Source organism: Jaculus jaculus, chromosome 12, assembly GCF_020740685.1.
Source record: "Jaculus jaculus isolate mJacJac1 chromosome 12, mJacJac1.mat.Y.cur, whole genome shotgun sequence".
Taxonomy (NCBI): Eukaryota; Metazoa; Chordata; class Mammalia; order Rodentia; family Dipodidae; genus Jaculus; species Jaculus jaculus.
In genome coordinates, this window is record NC_059113.1 from 28,025,019 (window position 1) to 28,039,704 (window position 14,686).

Below are 14,686 nucleotides of genomic sequence, written 5' to 3' on the forward strand. Positions count from 1 at the left end.
GTCTCTATGTAAGAAAGTGCCTTCACTCTGTATTTTATGGTGGCAAGAAGAAATTAAATGATAAAGGAAAACTCTGAAGTACTTTCTGGCAATAGAATTATATGATTTGGTATTCAGTATTAGATTTCAAGAAGAGAAGATAGTTTTTTTAATAAACTAAAATTTCAGCAGATAACATCTGCTTTCCTAGAACAAAAACAACAAACACTAAAGTTAGATTAGTACTATGCTATACATATTAATAACTATTTATGCCAATAATCTTTGTAATGCTTTACTAATCTATAAGAATAATTTACTTTTATAAATTTTTGTCTCCTACTTGCAGCCAAAAAAGTGAGAACAGCGTGATGTGATAATTTCCAGAAATGAAATAATGTGAACACCAAAACATCAGAAAGTAAACATTATTTATATTACATTATATGCAAATAATATTTTTTTCCTTATGGCACAAGAATTGAGGCTAATATACAACAATTTCTAAATATTAATTGCAAACACATAAAATGCAATTTCAAAAAGTATCCATAACAACAAATGACATGGCAAACGTGTACATCAAGGCTACCAAATGTCATGTACAGAACGTAAAGCAACGCTGTCACGTGTGGAGAGCATTCCTAGAATGGAAGACTAGTATTGAGAAGACTCCAGACATCCACCCAGACTGACCTGCTGACTGAATCCCGTCCCATTTAACATTGCAATCAACTTTCTGTCTAGAGACTGACAAGTTGATTCTAACATCTAAAGAGAAATGCAAGGGATTTAGAATAGTCAAACATATCAACTGAGAGGAAGAAAGCTGGAGAACTTTATCACCCCAATTTTAGGATGTCTATAATTATATATATATATAATTATATATAAAAAAATGTTCAAACCTAGACAAGAATATAATAAAGACTTTTAGCAAAAGTAATTTAAAACAATTAACTCAATGAGAAAAATCATATTTTCAATATATTTATGTAAATGTCTAGAAACAAAATGAATTCCAACTTCCTACTTCATAACATAACAAAGACTAATTTGTGATTTATCATAACAGCATAAACTATGAAACTTTTTTAAAAAGTTCAAGTAAATCTTTAATCATGAGTATAGGTAAAAGTTTTTTTTTAATATAGGACCCCCAAAAGCTAGGATTACAAAATCAAGAGACAGAAATTAGATTTTCATAATTTCAAACTATGAACTCAATCAGAAGACTTACTTAAGAAGTGGGTAAGTCTTAATTTAAGAGAAAACATTCATAATGCATGTATCTAACATAGGACATGTGCCCATGATATATGAAAATATTCTACCTACCACTGATCCATACAAAGTTAAACAATGAAGTTTTAAAATTAGATAAGACATGAAGTGACACTTCACAAATGGATGACTATATAAGTGGCCAATACACACATTAAAAACTGATTGATGCCATTAGTCAAAAATGAAGTATAAAGGCATAAGAAAATTCCTTCTAATATGAACTAAAATGGCTAAAATTTAAAAGACTAACAAAGAAAATGCTGATGAAGACGTGCAATTCTTGTCTATTGCTTTGAGAAATGCAGAACAATACAGATACTTTGGATTTTGGCAGCTCCCTATATAACTAAAAAGAGACACAACTTATAAACCAGCAATTATACTTAGAATAAAGTTTATGTTGACAGCAATAAAATAAAAGACATGAACAAAAGCATTCATGGAAGCTGTATTCAAAATGGTCTGAAAGTTACCCAAAAATTGTCAAGAAGATGATTGGATGTATGTATGTAGCTCAGTGGTAGAAAGCTTGCCTGGCATGCAAGAGGCCCTTGGTTAAATCCCTAGTCCTGCAAACAAACAAAATCCCTTATGAAGAAAATGAACAGGCAAGGTATGAAATTTCACTTAGTAGAATACTGCTACTGCTTAGTAAAAACTATTTCATGTTATATACTATAATTGGATAAATATTTGGATATTGTATGCTACACTCATACACAAAAATACACCCTGTATAATTGTATTTATATGAATTCTTAGAACAAGCAAAACTATCAGTTCAGAAGAAAAAAATCAGAAAAGCAGAGCTCCTAAATCAGAGGATTGAGATTACCCAAGAAATGTCACAAAGATGTCTCCCAATATGAAAAGGAATGTGCCAAACAGTGTAGTGACTTACACCAGTTGCATCAGTGACTTTCAGGTTGCTGGGTCAAAATAGCCCCCCAGAAGCAGTTTAAGGAAGCAATTTATTTTCAGCTTACAGTTTTGCAGAGAAGTCCACCATGGGGGGAAAAGAACGGCAGGAGTATACAATCGTATCATGCTGTCATATTAGAATGGAGAAGAACACAAAGTGAGAATTGGAAAGCAGGGATGTACTAAACAACCTCGAGGCCTGCCCACATCAACCCACTTCCTCTAGAAGGGTTCCAACTCCTAATTGTTCCACAACCTTCCTGAATAATGCTGTCGACTTGGGATTTTAGTATTCAAACACACGAGTCTATAGGAGACATTTTACATTCAAACTACCATGTTCTGTCCCTGGCCTCCATAGAGTATTGGTCATCACGTGGTGCAAAATGCATTCAGTCCAACATTAAAGTCTTTACCAGACCTAGCAGTGTTCAAAAGTTCAAAGCTCTGCCTGACACCCAAGGTAGTGTATTAATTAGGAGCCCTGTAAAATCAAACAATCTACATGCTTCTACTATATAATGGCACAAAGTAAACATCCCCATTCCAAAAAGGAGTGATGAGGGCATAGCAAGGCAAGAACAGACCAAAGCAAAACAGAAAAAAAGCAGGGGAAATATCAAATTCTGTAGTTCCATATCCAGTATTTGGGACTTATGACAAAATCCTCAGGGTTCCAGAAAAATTAGGTAGTTCTGCCTCTCCAGCTGTGTGGCGTGTGTCCTTTCTCCTGGGCAGAAACTTCCCTGAGGCCGCAACTCTCTTTGGTGATCATCCCATGGTCCTGGTATCTCCAAATTCCTGGTATCTCCATTGCAACTTTGGTTCACCTTCTCAGCTTAACCAAGTGGTCCTGAAAAGCCTCCTTGAGAATTCTGACCCTACCTCACATTGTCTAGCCTCAGTGGCTCTTTAGAACTCTAGTGCAACCCATGACCTCCCAATCTTGCATTTTTCATTTATCCAAAACCAAGATGATGGCAATATGCCCAAATTCTGTTGTCATATCCAGATGAAGCTTGCCCTTGGAACCCAGTTGTAGCAGCCTCTGCATGCTGACTTTGAGGAGAATCCCTTCTCCTTTAACATTTACCTTTTAGGCCTTTTCCTTTCAAAAGCATTAATATTTTTAGTACCTTGTAGTTTCCATGGGTTGGCAACTTTCCTATTGTCCCAGTTTAATGCAGTTGACTCTTCAATGGTGGAAAATCTTTATAGCTGAAGGAGTTGTATTTTTTATACCTGTGATTTCAAGCTTTCTCACTTTCTTTCCACATAAAACTTTATACTTTTCTATCTTTCTGTTCTGTATTTTCTTCTCTTTCATTGCATATCTGAATCGGGGCAACAAGGAGAAGCCATACCATAGGCGCAATGCTTTTCTGCCTTGAAATTTCCTTCTCTAAACATACTAGTTCATTAACTTGCAGTTCAACTTCATCTAAGTCCTTGGTCAGAGTATCATGTAAACTGCTTCTAGCTCAGTTCCCAGTAAAGATATTTTCCCATCTGGAACCTCAAGAATTTAGCCTCTACGATGCATGTTTCTCTCAGCCTATTGGTTTAAGACTCCCACCAGAATTACCCATTAAGTTTTGACTATCACATTGTAAGGCTTTTCTAGTACAAAGGTACATATCCTTCCACATTCTTCCCACAGAAAAGTTCCAAAAGACTAAGAACTTCATTGTCTGATTCTACCAGTTATAGGTACCAATTTTCTGTATGTGAATTTTTCATTGTTGAAATAAAATAAAAAGGAATTAATTTTTGTCTTGGAGATTTGAAGGAAGTTGCATCATGGTGAGGAAAGTACAGCAGGAGCAGATAGTCAGTGTCATACTATCACAATAACAGGGAGAAAGTAGTTAGAACTGACAAGTGAAGCCCCCAGTCAAAAAAATGGGGACAATCCCAATCCATGAGTAAATCACATAGCATTTAAAAGTCCAAGGCACACTATGTGAGAGGGGAAGACTCCAGACTACAGTGATAGAGTCATGTCATTCTATCTATCTGTCCAAAACCAGTTTTTAAAAGCTAGGACATGCTTATAATTATTAATCAGTGTTTTCCCTTTATTAACTAACTAATATCAGTTTGTAATCTGTGTGTTTTTAATAGTGCTGGTTTGCCATGGTTGCCTTGTTGCTGAGTTTCTGCATGATTTAATACTTGAGTAAATATATATCAAACTGTCACCTGGCATGAGTGAAAAAGTTTGTTCAATGACACCACACGATATGCCAATCATATTCCATGTACTACTGAGTCAGAACCAAGCCAAAGCATCAACTGAATCAGCGTCTTTTTGTCCTCTGTATAAAAGATGCTGTTCCAATATTTCAGAATTATGATGCCCAAGTCATTAAGATGCAGTTGCACATAAAGCAGGCAGCATGGATAATTCAAGTTAGACAAGAAGAATATGGACTAGGAAGAATTCTGCAGACTGTACTATCTGCCACACAGCATAAATAAAGCCTGGTCTTCTCTTCGGTGTCCTCCCATGAAGAAGTCATGAAGCCAACTTGTTATCTCCCAGTAATGGCATCATGACAGGGCAACTCTCACCCATGAGACTCATCTTTGATTTTTAACAAGAAACAGGCCAAGAATCAGAAAACTCATAACAAAAAGCACCAGTGACACCAAAACCTACCTCAAAGAAATACATGGCACATGAAGTAATAAGCCTTGTGTTATTTCACTATAATTATAAAGTATACACAAAACTTACGCCCTTGAATATTTGTTCTCATGTTAATGTCTTAACATACCTGTAATTTCGGCAGGTAGATTCCTGGATCCCACATCTTAGAACCATGTGGTATAAGAGTCTTCCATGATCATTTATTTGTCACCTTTCTTCAGCTTACGTGTCTAACCTTTGGCACACACACATACATGAATCTGCTCAAATGGAATGCTCTCTCACCTGCTAGAATAAAACTCATACTCGGAGCTTCAACTAAGGTCCTTTCTCTTAGCAAAGCCTTTCCCAGTAAATGTGCTTGGCTCAGAGCATGATCTTTGACTCTAACTTACATGGTTTAAAGGCACCCCAGGTCACTTCCTCTCAGAAGCATCCCAGTGAACAGTGAAAGTTCATTGGGGAAGAAAGAATTACAGTTTCTTCAAGCACTGCCCAGTTGAAACCAGGTTGTATTCTCAAAATTGGTTTGTGATATTTGTCATTAGTAGCATACAGCTCTTATGATTGATAATCTCTTGGACAGCTCACAAAAGCAATCATATAGGTTATATACTAAATCTGAGCTGTAGGATCACCATTACCTGTTACAGAATTAGTTTTTGGAGAAAATAAAGTGCAACGTGTATTATGAAATTTTGTTCTGTTTCTATTATGCCGACATCAAGCTGATTTTTTTAAAGAAAATGTTTAGTAGATCAAAAATGCTTAAACAATCACTGGTGATAAAATACCCTATTGAGACTCATAGGTTGGCTATGCCCTCCTAAGGCATCTGTGGAATTCATGTTCACCCTACAGTATCCAAACCAGTGCTCACAGTTTTAAGGCCACCTTACATGAGCCTTATGATGCCAAGTGGCCCAGAGACCTACTGAGGAGAGGGGACAGAAGATGACCACACAAAGCCACATGGTCCACCTGGCCAATGTTTGACTGAATTTATAAAAGCACAAAAGATGAAAAGAAGGTGACAGTGTTGGTCTTTTCAGCTTCTTTCTCCCTGCTCACCGACAACAGCTCTCACTAGGGAAGTCATTTAAGGGTAATGCAGAAGGGAAAAGTATCTGGTCCACAGATCAGTGTCTGTGACCTGAAGAACAAACAGTCAGTGAACATGTATATGGAAACACGCAGTTTGAAACAAGGGAGATAATCAACGTCAGGCCAGAGTGAGCTGTCCGCTGCTCATTTTCTTTCAGTAACTGCATTTGACAGAACACCTCGCCGTTGGCCTTCGAGGCTCTAAGGAAAATCCTCTCACTCTGGGCAAACGCGGGGCTAATGCGGAAAGGAAGGGCAGTTATCTGTCGACGAGGAGAAGCGCTGCTCTTACCTCTGAGCTCCCCCAGGTCCAGGGACGTGCCGAGTTGTTCTAGCAAAGCCACCCTTGCCGCGTTCTTTTTGTGTTTCTTGCCGTCGTAATGCTGCTGGGCCATCAGAGGATTATTGAACCAGGCTGCGCAGAGCCCGCAGTATCTGTCTGAATCTCTTCTTTGATAGGGAGGTGCGACCACGGGAGCCGTGTCCACCCGCGGGGGTTTAAGCGAATTCAGGGGTGTGGCTGTGGGAGAAAACAACCAGAGAAACACGGCCACGTTAGTCCGGGTCTGACCACGCTCGCCTAGCCTGCCTGGACATCCGTGACGTCAGCACCCAGAGGCGTTCTCTCAACTCCAAGGAAACGGTATTTTCCAACTATCATTCTGAATTGGGACACGAACAAAGTCCCTAATGGACCTCGATCAGCATTTGTGTTTCCTGCCAAAATGTGGTAACTCAAGAGACCTTCTCCTGGTGGAAAAAAATAAGGTCTTTATATTGTAGTCTTGAAGATAAAGGAGTGGCACACATTGCACAATTGTGACATGAAAGAGGATGAATAAATGGCAACTGCATGTGCTGAAAATGGAAATAAGTAATAAAGAACGGATTTCCGAGGAGACAGAAACAGATCTTTTAGTGACGCGAGTGCACTGACTGACTGAGATCATGACAAATACGTCAGTTATTTATTGGGATAAGCTATTTCAAACTATACCTGCCAAAACTGATGCTGAAAGTACAGTTTCTTTCCCAGAAAGACCAAAAGAGAAATGTTACAGAGCAGATGTTACTTATCTAAGCTGAAAAGACACATATCACTATTTTGAGATTAGACTCCTAGCTATTAATTTAACACATCCCCTTGTAAATTTATAGTTATTTCTGGCCTAGGGAAAAAAATAGAAGTTAACTTGAAGGAGTTTACTAATGGAAAATAAAAAATAGCTTCTGTATGCTTTCAAACATACAAAGTGCTTCTGCCTTTATAATGGCTATACCTGGAGTTACTGTCCTATTTCTCAAGTGACTGACATCAGAGATAAGAAGTGACTTGTAAAGGTGAGATACCTAATCATATGAGAGGTAAGACTCAAAACCAACTACTTAATTTCCAAGGCCAGCATTCTTTCCAATACTCTTTGGGCCTTTCATCTTAATAGGATTTCATTGATTCTTAAAACAATATTCTAAACCAAATATCTTTATAGAAGGGAGTAATCTTTAACTCCCCCCCCTCCATGGTTCACTGGTCATAGACAAGTAAGCAACACCTTACACCTCTAGAATGAGGAGTACAGCTGACATGAAAATTTAGGGTCACTGTTTCACAGAAATGCAGCAGTTTGGGATATCAGAGGCAAGTAACGAACCAATGAATCAAGTCCCCAAGCTTCCAAGTAACTTGCATATGGACTTGTAATTTTTACATTGAGTATACACAAATACATCCTTTCTCAAACCACTTTCATCCAAGTAGTGCAAAACCATGACAATACCTCAGGAAGTAATTCTTCTCTCTCCAGAGAGGTCATTACATTAGGAAGTTGTAGCGAGCTAAGATTAAAATGAAGATTGTATGTTGATAGGAACTCAGACAAATCATGTTTCTTAAAAGTCTCACTCCTCACTGCTGGATTTAATCAGCTATAGCCACATAGAAATAGCAGCTCAAATAAATGTGAGCCACATGTCCCAGCAGCCACCTAATGTCATACTGCTGTGACTTAGCAATGCGGATGAAAGCCAAAAATGTGTAATTGACTTCTATGGGAAGAGATTTCTATCTATTATTTCTCAAGAACTTTTCACCTTGCTTCCAAAGTTTCCTGAGTCCTTATCAGTTTTTGAAGATATATAACAATTTATTGTTTCTGATGGCAACAAAAAAACATAACAGATGTTTGCAATCTAAATGAATACTCACTCTTGTAGCATGATTTATTCTTCTATAAACTGAAAACCCTTAAAAAATGCAGTCAATTTTGTCAATGGACAGGTGGTCGCCCACATCCTGGCAGGAGTTATGAACAGGTGAATATTTTTCAAATACATGATCTTACTCGCACATAGGAAATTTGTTTGATGGTATGATTGTGTTATCAGCTTTTACTCCTAAATAATTCTACAGCCTTCTAATGTAAAGCATGAAAGTTTATTTTTTCTTTTGTTACATTTCCAGCTATCTTCCCAAATATCAACCCAGGTCATATTTCTTTAATGGCAACAAAGGTCAAGTAAAAGCAGTGCCATAGAAACAGCCTTGAATCAGAGTCAGAAATCTAAGTATGTCACTGTGTTGTGAGACCTTTAGATAATCTCTGATACCTCTGGTTTCCACACAGCTAAAATCTAGGGCCCTAGTCTCTTTTTAAACTAGCATTACTCAGAATTACAGGTTCATATGGTGTGATGGAACAGATTTTAGGAACTTTCTCCTTTCACAGCTGTGACTCAATGCCAAATGAAAACGACATGGGAGGAGAACAATCTCCCAGTTTTAATGATGAATTCTGTCCCTGTACATGGATCATAACACAATGTCTGGAAAAAGTATATGCTTGTAATCCAATGACCACAGTGTGAGATGGAGAGACTGTCTTTGACTTAAAATGGCCCTTTAGTATGGAGAGATGGCTCAGTTCCTTAAGCATGAGAAGCTGAGGTTGCTCAAGTTTGATTCTTGTAGAACCCACAAAAATAGCTAGACATGGTCACTCACATCTTTTAATGTTATTTAATCCCCATATGCTAAAAGAAGGGAAAGTATAAAATTGCTAGAGTTCACTAGAAAAAAAAAATGTAGCTCTTGTTGGAGGAAGAAACCCCATACAAGGAAGTATCCAGATGAGTAATAGAGAGGGACTTCCAAAGTTCTCTGGTTGCTGCATGTGCATGCATAGCATGAACATCTGCACAAATATGCACACACCACACACAACATGTCACACTATACATACTTTAAACACAGCATGTGACAATTCTTTAACAAAACATTTTAGTGGAGGTATAATTTATATTTTAATTTCATATTCTATGTATTCAGCATATTTTTTAAAATATTGAAATAAGCACTGACCTCAACTAGCCTTTGAAAAATTTAAGTCAAACACAGTTAATTAATTGGAATCAGTGGTTTTAACATTAGCCTCAGTCAATGTTAAAATTCCTAGATCCACATTATACCTCCAAGCAAATACATCAGAAAATGTGGGGATGGAATACAAGTCTAAAGATGTTCTCAGACTGCTCTCACCCTACATACACCTTGACCCAAATTCCCAAAGTCCATCCAATGGTGAAAACCATGGATCTAATGACTACTATGGTTTCTTTGAAAATTACTATAGAATAAAGCCTTCTTTGCTCTCCAAACAATTATATCCAAGAGCTGCAGAGCTATGTCTTCTATAAGCAGTAGAAAAAAAAAAAAAAACTGTCATGTCTTTCTTTTCATTTTACTAAAACACTGCTCTCCAAAATAGCAGATAATATTATAAATTAATATTGGTACAGCAAAATAGCAATTCTTATTCTTTTCCCTATGAAAAACTCAGACACAATGGGGTTGTTGTACCACCTGTCTTTGGCTGACATTATCACCAGCACAGCTTAGGGTATGACATAGTCCCAGAGCCATACATGTCTCCTGTGGGTGAGGAAATTAGATTACAATCTTCTACAGGCTTATTTGTGATTTCTGTCTTCTCTAGTAGATATCTACAATCCCCTATTGTAAATCAGAAAGATTTAAAATCTCTGAAAACCATTTGTTCTTGAATCAGTCATTGAAAAAACCTGATATGAAGTCAAATGATTCTATTTATAGTCTTTATATGCCAATTAGTGTGACTATACAGCCAGAATGCAGGTGCTGTCCCAAGTTGGTATAAACATGCTATTTGGTATATGTACCAGCATATATTCCAAATCCCAAATTTTCTCATTTTCAAAACTTTCTACCCCAGTGCTTTGAATGTATCATGTATTTGTAACCAGACCAGACCCTGACATACCCTAGCTGCTTTAAGTTTCAGACAGCTGAACCCAGCCAACTCCAAGACCTGAATTCTTTTTTTTTTTTTTCCTGGTTTTTATCCAGCTATAGTTTCACTCTAACCCAAGATGGTCTGAAACTAACTCTGTAGTCCCAGATTGGCCTTGAACTCAAATCAGCTCTCTCTACCTCTGCCTTCTGAGTGTTCAGATTAAAGAGGTGTGCCACCATGCCCAGCTAAGACTTCACATGTAAGCCTCACCTAATCCTAGAAAAAAAAAAATGTTCAAGACCTTTATCCATGCCATTCAATAAGTACAACAGAGAACAGTTTCTCAATAGCCATGTGTATTGGATAAGTTATCTTGAGTAATAGCCTGAACTAATATGCATCTCTGCTCTGCCCTGTATCAAATTTTTTTCCCAACAAAATAACCACAGTTGATTTAAGGACAAAGATGTTCCCCCAATCCTCTGTATTAATTGCTATTAAAATCCTGCTTCATTCAACAAGATATTGTCTACAACTGAATTCTCTATAAATAGTGGCAGGTACATGGTATATATTTCATGCCTGACATTGACTCAATCAATTAATCAATGAGTGAAAGAATGTTCATTATAATAAGTGAGTGAAGTGAGACAGTTGCAAATATTTTTCTTGTTTCTTCTAAATTGTGTCATTAAGGACTTGGGAAGCTTGGTGATGTGACAGTCAATGTCAATATAAGTGAGGAAGTAACAAGCTGTTATGGGGGTGAATGCAAAGTACTAAAAGAGCAACTTGTCAAAGTGTGGGTGCTATGCCAGTCTCCCTTCTTTGTTTAGACTCAACTAGACATATGGGAAGTCACTTTCCTCTGAAATTTTGGCCCATTTTTTTTTTGAGTGTCCTATTTCTGCAAGTTTCAGAGGCCACAAATTGCATACATACTTTTAGAAACTTCACTCTCAAACAGGAAGTCATTGAATCAGAGGTGTTAAACTGAAATCTAGACACTCACTGTGTTGGTTAATGCTGAAAAGACAGTTCACTGAATCATGAAATTCATAAGATATTAGGGAAACACAACTAGGGTTGCCCACGAAGGTGTCTCCAGATGCCGCAAGTCCTGTGAGCTCTGGCTTAAGACATGATTACATGATTCATTACTGAGAGATGGTGAAAAGCGGGAGGTGAGGTCTAGCGAGGGGATCTGGGCCACTGATGTCATATCCTCAGAAGCTATATTTCAGTATGGCCTTTCCTATATTCCCAGTCTCTCTCCTGTCTTCCAGGAATAGACTTCACCACATGTTCCCACCACCATGATGGTCTCCCCAAGAGCATGGACTAAGCAACCATGAATTGAACCCACTGAAATCATGAGGTATGCAGTAAATAATTCCTACTTTTCAGTTGTTTCTGTCAAGTATTTTGGTCAAAGGGTGACTCCTAGAGGTACCGACAATTACAGACTACTTGGGAATAGATGCCTTCCAGGATAGAAAGCTCTCAAGTTTTGAACAAGGAGATTTTCTGGACAGGTTGGAATGAGGTCAGATAGTATGAGGACAGATATGATTTAAGATCATACTAGTATGAGGGAAAATTTGTGAAAATGTGAAAAGCTTGAGAATGGCATTCAGTAATCTAGAAGAGGATCCACTATAAGATCTCAAAGTTTACTTATCAGATGACCAAGAGGACATGCTAGTCGAAACAGAAAGGAACAATCTAGCAATGGATTCATCCTATCTGCTTTCTTCCCCTGCAGGTTCTCTGCAATTCACTGGCACACCCTCCTCATCTATTCCTTTCCCTCTCTTCCCATATGCCTGGCCCCAGTTTTCCCTGTACCTTATTTTTTTTTCCTGTAATCCTCCTTTTCCTCTAAGAATTTTCCCTCTCTCAGCATGTCCCCCTCTCTAATTCTCACTCATTCACTATTCTCTCTCTTCCTCCCATTCTCCATCCATCTCTACCTCCTTCAGTTATTCCTAATGTTTTCTAGACTGTGGAATGATAAAGTTTAGTCCATTTTCATAGGAGATTGTGAAGCTACTGGCATGGAATAATACAGACAGGGACTTGCTTCATTTACAGTCTATGGCTTTCTAGCCTAAGGCATTCTTACCCATGAGGCTACTCCTTCCCAGTTGAATGTTACTGCACAGTTTCCTCTAGTAAGTCTGCTCCATGGACTTATTTTAGTTGCCTCCAAATCCTGTTTGACCAGAAGAGCAATTTGAAATTCAGGAGGTGAATCATTTATCATAGCTCACCTGGTTAATAAGCAGTGGAGGAACTAGCAAAGATCATATCTGTCTCTGAAATCGGCACCACGTTTCATGTCTTCTGGTCTCCAGTAATGTTTAGAGATTGTCAGCCAAATGAGCTAACATAAACTGCAGAGTATAAATACAGTCCCTAGACTTCAGCCTCTGTGCATTTCTCCACTCCTCAAAGAAATTCTGCTTCCCATTCCCCATGAAGAATTGGTTTTCTTTTTCTAATCTTAGTTCAGAGTAATGTCAGTAGTAATTTTTCAGCAGGTGGTGGCTGTGTTTTGTAACTGGTGCCAACAGTACATCTCACTTGCTCATTCTGACTAGGTGCAGGCTAAGGAGGTACGCATCAGCACAAATCTACAACCTAAGGTGCCCTGATCCTTCTGGGGGCACTTGTCACCATCCAGTGCCACTGCACAAGGTAGTGGTTATGTTAATTCCTCACCAGGTGCAGGCCTACTGTGTAGACAGCAGGCTTCCCTGTACATGTGGTAAGGGAAGAAAATAAAACAGCAGGAACTGTTAGTTCATATCTAATTGGGGGAGGGGTTTATTTTCTCATAGCTATCTTATGATGGTGAATTTTGAAACTTTGAGAATTTTAGTAAACCTATAGGCTAACAAGTTGTATTCATAACAGATGATGGATTAAATAGAATTTGCATATCTGTACTATGAAATACCATTCAACAATAGAAAAACATTATATAGACATGTTTTAGAAAATATTTAGTGAATTGGGAAAATGAACAGGAAAGAATATATAGCATAATGAATATGGATATATATATATATATATATATATATATATATATATATATATATGAGAATATAAACTAATGTATATAAAATATATAGGACATCAAACAGTCATTAAATTATGTGTGAACACACACCAACCACCACACACAGACACACAACTTTAAAGTATATATGAAGTCTAGAATGTTGCACATGGAGATCTTAGAAATTGTTGTGTTGTATCTTCTGAATAATTTATGTTTAATATTCAAGGGTATATATACTACTCAATGCAGAGGCAAAGCATTTTCATTTATGTATAGGTCACATTTCATTCTAGCTTACTTCATTACAAATCCTAGGATCACTACTTGGGGGACTTGTTGAGCCACAACAAGGTGTTAAAATCTCAGAAGATTTTATTTGTGCTAATTTATACATTGCTTTATTATTAATTTTCTAGAAAACAGGACAGAGGAAAACTAACTTGGCAAGGATATGATGTAAAAACACCAGCCATCCCTACCTCTCCTGAAAACTCAAAGATCATCAGTTTTCCCACTGATTTAACAAATCAAAACTGGCTCTAATTATTTAGACAAAATAATCAGACATGAGGTGCCTTTCTTCCTTCTCTTAGAAGAGGCACTAAAGTGAACTCTGCCCCCACTTTACTGAGATAAAAAACGCACATGCTATATCCTTCCTACCAGAAATTAAAGAACACTAGAATACAGCCATTTTACACTTCCTAAGACTAAACAAAGATGAGGCTGATTTAGCAGAATTGCCATGCCAAGTCACTTGTGTACCAACATCCTCAGTATAATCAGTCTATTAACAGGACTTGCTTTCTTCCTCACCCACCCACACACACATCATCTGTCTTCATTAGGATGGTAGTCATAGATCATTGATTTTCATTAATATAGAGTAATTCTCTCTAGGTTCAGTCACTGATTAGGCTCCAAATATCTCCAGTATGACTGCTTTCTTTTTCTTTTTTTCCTGCGGAGTCCTCATCTTGAAAATAAGCCATTATACAGAACTTTGGAGGAGATAAAAGCATTTCACAGTTTTCTCATGCTGACCAAACAATCAAAAAGCTACTGACTTTGTACTCTTTTAAGCACAAAGAAAGGAGGCGAGAATGTAAGATCCACAAGGGTAAGGGTTTATATCTGTTTTGTTCACTGATCCAACTGAGGTACCTAGAACTGGGCCTGCATATACAGTATGTGATAAATGAACTCTTGTTGAAGGAGGAAAGAGGCTTGGTCTCCATAAACTAATTTGTGTCAGGAAGGAATTGTGACTTTGTTGAGGGTATTATTCCAGCTTTACGTATTGGCTGATACTAAAGTGTAGGGTGGTAGCCTCTTTGTGGTTGCTCTTAGCACACCCATTTCTTTTTGTTGTTGTTGTTATTTTTATTTATTTATTTATTTGAGACT

The 14,686-nt window shown here is 37.6% G+C and overlaps 1 protein-coding gene across 5 annotated transcripts in view; it reads right to left on the bottom strand.

Annotated features, from left to right (window-relative positions):
- The window catches only part of Zmat4 (zinc finger matrin-type 4), a 430,717-nt gene that overhangs the window by 150,481 nt on the left and 265,550 nt on the right, over positions 1-14,686 (bottom strand). For all 5 annotated transcript variants that reach the window (XM_045131372.1, XM_045131370.1, XM_045131373.1 and 2 more), the window contains one exon: positions 6,237-6,464. In XM_045131372.1, coding sequence (XP_044987307.1) covers positions 6,237-6,464 — 228 coding nt within the window. The remainder of the gene's footprint in view (positions 1-6,236; positions 6,465-14,686) is intronic.